The sequence below is a fragment of the Emydura macquarii genome, unplaced genomic scaffold, assembly GCF_026122565.2.
Source record: "Emydura macquarii macquarii isolate MOO-44397 ecotype Brisbane River unplaced genomic scaffold, CSIRO-AGI_Emac_v2 contig_3530, whole genome shotgun sequence".
Classification (NCBI taxonomy): Eukaryota; Metazoa; Chordata; order Testudines; family Chelidae; genus Emydura; species Emydura macquarii.
The window spans coordinates 7,457,582-7,463,581 of NW_027133667.1; the positions used below are offsets into that span (position 1 = coordinate 7,457,582).

The following is a 6,000-nucleotide window of genomic DNA, read 5'->3' on the forward strand; positions in this document are numbered from 1 at the left end:
GGCCTTACATGCAACAGAATCAGTGGTTCTTCTGCAGGGCGTGGGAGGAAGGGAAGAATTCTGGGAGCCTGTTGAGGGGGTTTAAATGCCCTGTACACCAGCATGTACAGTTCAGGGGAGGCTCCCTCCACCCCAGAATTGATATATGAACCAGAGAGGGCCAGGATTCTGGGACTAAATTAGCAACTGTGAAATGGTTTCACTGTCATTTCATGTCCAGGGAGCAGAAGGATTCTTCCCCTTCCTCCGTCAATGATTATCTCCTCTGCACAGCCTGGGGGTCCAGAGACAAGGATTTGGTTCTGTGGGCTCAATTCTGTGCTGATACGCACCCCATGCAATCCCACTGACTTCAGTGGGGTGTCAGAACAGAATTTATACTCACAGGTTTTCTGATGTCAGCAAATCTTGTCAGCATAGACAGCAGGGTCTGAATAATTGCTCGAGTTTAATTTTTCATATTTAATCTTTTTTTTTTTTGCATTAACCATTGCCCTTGTGATCATGCACAATCGTGTGTCCTCAGTACTTATTGCTCAGCATTGATGTACACAACTTTGAGAAGAGCATAGCCAGCTACAGTTACTTTTATTTCCTTTTTCCTATTAATTACATTTCATAATGGCACCTTAATTCTAGTTCCCTTTTACTGCTGGACCACTTTTACCATCTCAGCCCTCATGACAGTACAAGTTATCTATGCCAATTCCTGAAGCTGAGGCCAATGGTTTCACAACCTGAACCCACTGCACTGGCCCAGCGAGTTTTGGAGGAAAACATCAGCTCTCCCTTATATAAGAGCTCAGTAAGAGCATGTGTGAGCAATACAGCAAATCAGAAAAACATTTCTGATAATAAAATACTATTTCTGAAAACTGTCGTGGTCACTGGAACAAAGTGTTTAACTGATCACATTTACAGTAGGTAAAACAAAACCTTTATGTATATAAACAAATATTTACTAAAGTGCATACAACTTGTGTTCAAGCACATATGTAGATATTTTGTTTTTTTATAAGTTTGGGCAATAAATTACTGTTCTCAATGAGAAATATCTAGTTCAGGGTTTCTCACTGAATAGATCTTCCCTACATTTGATTATAAATGGTCATTCTTATAATTTTACAGAAGAAAAACACTACATTAATTTTTTAGAAAAGGTCATTCTTATATTTTCCCTCCTCTTCTTCAAACATTTACTTAATTACATCATTGTCATTTTTGTGTGTGAATTAATTTGCTCTGTCTTTATATACAAAGATGAGAACATTTTAAAATTTAGAGATTAGATAGGATAATATTGGATATGTAAACACACATGTGCATGCACACACCCTACCATAGGTGGAGTGTATGTGCACTGTATGAATCTTTATTATTTCTCTTAATGATAAATATAGGTAGCAGGATGACATCCAAAGGTTAGGCATAAATAAAAAGCTATGTGTAACACTCATAATTATACTTTCCGTGTTATACAAACTCAGTTGAAAGACACTCCAAAAATATGTATCAGATCAAATACTTCATCCTTTATGGATGAGCTAGAAGTTTAATTTTCGCTGATTAGCGTGACCTCATAACTATCTTGTGGCTGCTTTGCCCCGCCCGAATGATAGGCTGTACCCTAAATATATATAAATGACCCTGTGAGAAGGTCTCTCTCTTTACATGTTACAATATACTGTGTACATATCACCCAACATATTATATACTAAGATTGTCCAGCTTTCACCATGTGTTTCTTTTTAACCCACTTCCTAAATAAGGACCAACCAATTCAGGTATGACTGAAGTATTTCACAGTGCTGCAAATGTCTACTATTAGAAGTTGTGCTTCCCAGTTGCTCTCTTGCTACACAGATTAGGGCAATGCCTATATATCATTGGAATCTTAAGTAGCAATAGGTTTAAAACGTCATATAATCCACTCTTAAACTCGATGGTCATTGCTGATCCTTGAGTCCTGATATAAATCAGTCCTCCCCATCTCATGAATTCATGCCTCCAGGGTCCTTACACACATTCTCCACAAGGCCATTTTTGCTTCCCTGTCTGATCAATGGGTTCAGGTATATTAACCCAGAGAGCATCAGTAAGAAGAGATCCTGCGGCACCTTTCATTATTTCATTTTGTTTAGTGCAGGGGGTTTATTCAGGGGGCGTGGGGGAGGGTGGAGAGAAAAGCATCCGCGCACTCACCTCTCTCAGCTGCTCCAGCTCCTGTTTCAGGCAATCATAGTCAGCCTCCAGCTCGTCATATTGCTGCTTCAGGGTGAGTTTTTCCTCCAGCACCACCAGCCCATATTCAGCAGCCTGGATCTTCTCGTGGGTCGTTTCTGTGAGCTCCTTAGTCAGCCTTTCGATCTCCGTCTTATAGTGGTCCGCTGTCTTCAATACCTCTTCTGCGGCCATAGCCCTGGCGGGTGGAAGGATGGAGGGAAGAAGAGGGGGTGGCGGGTGGAAGGATGGATGGAAGGAAGGACGGATGGATGGAGAGGGGGATGGGAAGGAGGGGGGGGATGGCACTGTCCCTGGATGCTCCTGCCAGCAGCAGCAGCAGCAGCAGCTACTGAACTGAAGGCAGATGCAACATGGAGAGCCGAGCCGGGGAAGGAATCACAGAAAAGGCTGTAGCACCATTTGTCCTCCGGCTGCGTCTCTCCCTCTCCGTGGCCCTGTCAGCAGCCGCCCGGCATAGCGGGGGCAGCTGGGGGGGATTTTTTTGCTTATTCAGAGGCACCGACCCGCCATGTCTCCAGGGCAGCTTCACCGCAGTCTCGGAACTCGCCACCTGCTCCCGCTCTCCCCGCCGCCGCCGCCGCCGCTGCTGCCGGTGCAAAAAAAAAACAAAATGATGCAGTCTGGCTGCTGCCCGCCGGGAACCCGCCGGGAGGAGGAGGAGGAGAAAGCGGCGGGAGAGGCAGGCTGGGCTGAGGCGGGGGGGGGGGGGGGACAATTCTTACCGTAGCGCAGCACGAGAGACTCCAGCCCCCCCACCTCTGCCAGCGGCCGGGAGGAAGGAGGAGAGGCCGAATGAAGGCGAGAGGGCGGAGAAATGGGAAAGGGGCAGCGGTGTCGCCTCCCCCCCCTGAACCCCCCCGGGCAGTGGTGTTGGTGGCTGTCTCCACACAGGTTTGTTGCGAGGTATAGATGTGGCGCGCGCGCTCTCCTACCCCCTCCCCTGCCCCCCGCACACACCCACCCCTCAGGGTATTTTTAGGCAGGTGTGCAAAGGAGAGGAGCAGGAAACAATCCTCCTCTGCCTCCCCTCTGTGCATCTTCAGACCTGCAAAGCGGGTGTTAGAGGACACAGACCTCACACAGACTAAAATATATATATATATATATATTTTTCAGGGTAAGGCAACAACTCCCTCAGTACATGCACAAACTCCCTCAGTACATGTGCCCCAGACTCAGTCGTCCTCCTGCCCCATAACACGCAAACGCAGCCCTCCCATCCTCCCTGGGGTTAGGCCGAGATCTTCATGGGCGCAGGATTTGTACACCTTCCTCGGCAGCATCTGGTGCAGGCTCTACAGAACCGTCCCTAGGGTATGACAAATCGGGGCGACCGCCCCAAGACTTGCACTTTGGGGGGGCCCATAGCTGCGCACCGGGCACCTGGCTGCACACCGGGACCCACTGGGTGCAGCCTTCCCAGCTGGGAGAGAGAGGCCGGCGGCTGCCACTAGGGTCCTGGCTTTGTGCCAGGAGGCGGGTGACTGCAGGCTGTTAAGGGGGCCCTGCACCCTCTAGGGATGGCCCTGCTAGTTGGACTTTGAGCATGAGCCAATATGGCAAATCCTCTATTCCTAGGGGAGGCTTCAGTCTCTCCAGGCTCAATACAACTCTGTTCTAACCTTACTGAAGGTTGGGAAGTGCATTTATGTGGGTGGAAACGCTCATTAGTTTGAATAATTTAGCCACTCAGAATAAAGCACCCTTTTTCTCCTCCTCCTCCTCCTCGTAAGAAATGACCAGAGCCTGCCATGCGGCCTACACAATCCCGACCTTGTGACAGTGCCACCCAAAGTTTGGAATTCTCCAATTCATTGTTTAATAAATTGAAAAATCAGGGAGGTTATGACGACACACGGTACATTATGGATACACACTGACCTCTGTGCGCATCATGCCCACAGCATACATGTACTCTTAAAAGACTGTGTCCTGTGCTCATATTTCGAAGATGCTGTATATTTAGTAAGATCACCGGATGGTCATTTGGAAGTCTTACCTATACAAATGCACTATGTCTCTTGACAATGGAGAAGGACAGGGGAATGGTGATGTAATTCTAGCCCTTTTGCTTTTTGAGCATGTTTCTCTGATAGTTACAACACTGACTGTGCAGTTAAAAATAGAAGCTGAGATTCAGTCCAGTCCATTGCATGGACAAGAGCACAGCCTGTAGCTTTCACAGGCTGGTTATGGAATAACTGACTGGTCCTTCATTGGAGAAATATGTACATGGAATAGAAATTGGATTGTGGCTCTAATTTTCATGTGAAGTCAGTGCCAAAAACTAAGAACGGAGTCCTGATCCCTACTAAACCCTATTGGCATCAGGTTTTACTTAGAATCTTCTGTTTTCAAAATATTAAGAAAATTAGATTTACTAACTAGAATGTGATTTGTCTGAGAAAGAAAATATGTCTTTAAAACAAGGGACAACATAGTCCAGTGGACAGAGCACTGTGACCTGCTGTGTGGCTTTGGGCAAGTCATGTAATCTCTGTGCCTCAGAATCTCCATCTGAAAAATGAGATGCTTTTCTTCTTCTGTAAAATACTTTGAGGTGTATTGATGGACATAGAGCTCAGCATTATAATTCCAACATAATCCATCTGCTTAAAATACTAAAATTGTGTTTATTTCCTGCTGCCTTGAAGACAAAAATGAGCTAAATATGCAAAGCAATAGCTATTTTAAAAAAATACCAAACAAACAAAGGAGCATACCAAACACCAAATAAACAAACACAGCGAAGAAGCATACAAGTCAGTGAATGGCTTTTGCAAGTGATTAAACATCAAAACAAAAAGCCAGTTACTCCATGCTTGCTTCATCCAGCAACATTTTTTCGTAAAACAGAGTGAAAGAAAAAATAAACCAACAATAAAATGGGGAGAGGGTGAGGGCGGGAGGGAACACATCATTTCCTTGCCTTGATAGGGTTTGAAAGTTCTGTGTTGCTATTCTCTTCAACTTTCTATTGATGCCACCTTAGAAGCAAAGCTTACATGAATAATTGTTCAATAATAGATTGGAAAACAAACTGGTTAAGTTCAGAGCTAAAAAGATCAGAATGGAAATCAATGGATGCAACTGGATGTATAGGGCCAAATCCAGCCTTGGTCTAACGCCACTGAAATCAGTTTGTTCATTGTCTCATACAGAAGCCCAGCCTCACCACGTGCACAAACTCAAGTTGGGTACAGGAAGATGTGGTGCCTGACTGATTAAATTTTGCCATCTTGCTTTTATGTTCCCCCACAGTAGGTCAGGGAGAAATTTTTAAAACTGAGATTCCTAGCATAGGGTTGACACAGTCAATGTAGGGAGACTTTAGCTGCCCCTCTCCCCACCCCCCACCCTGTGTCCTTGATGTTGGGGGGAGGATGCAGCAGGAGAAACCAGGAGCGGGAGAGGTGGACGGAACTCCAGCTGTTCTGGACTGTGGAGCATCTCACTGGCAGTTAGGGGAAAGTTGTCCTAAATTAAAATTAATTCCTATGGCTGCTCTAAATTATTCTTGGGGTCATTTCACCCCCAGAATAGCCCATAATTTGCCACCATTATCCAGCCCTCTCCTAGACGGCCTCCTGGGCTGCATTTCCTGGGAGTTGCAGCATAGTGTCCCATTCTGGGGTGCAATCCAGACCCACGAAGTGTTGCGTCACCTCTTACCCTGTAACCCCAAGTACCTCACAATGCCTTGCCCCTGTGGCTCTCTGCCTGTGCTACCCACAGTCAACAACAAACATGCACTCT

At 46.0% G+C, this 6,000-nt stretch overlaps 1 protein-coding gene across 6 annotated transcripts in view; it reads right to left on the reverse strand.

Moving 5' to 3' along the window:
- Positions 1-2,415, reverse strand: part of BICD1 (BICD cargo adaptor 1) — a 252,087-nt gene extending 249,672 nt beyond the window's left edge. For all 6 annotated transcript variants that reach the window (XM_067536147.1, XM_067536143.1, XM_067536149.1 and 3 more), the window contains exon 1: positions 2,203-2,415. In XM_067536147.1, the coding sequence (XP_067392248.1) occupies positions 2,203-2,415 (213 nt within the window). The remainder of the gene's footprint in view (positions 1-2,202) is intronic.
- Positions 2,416-6,000: the final 3,585 nt, after the last annotated feature.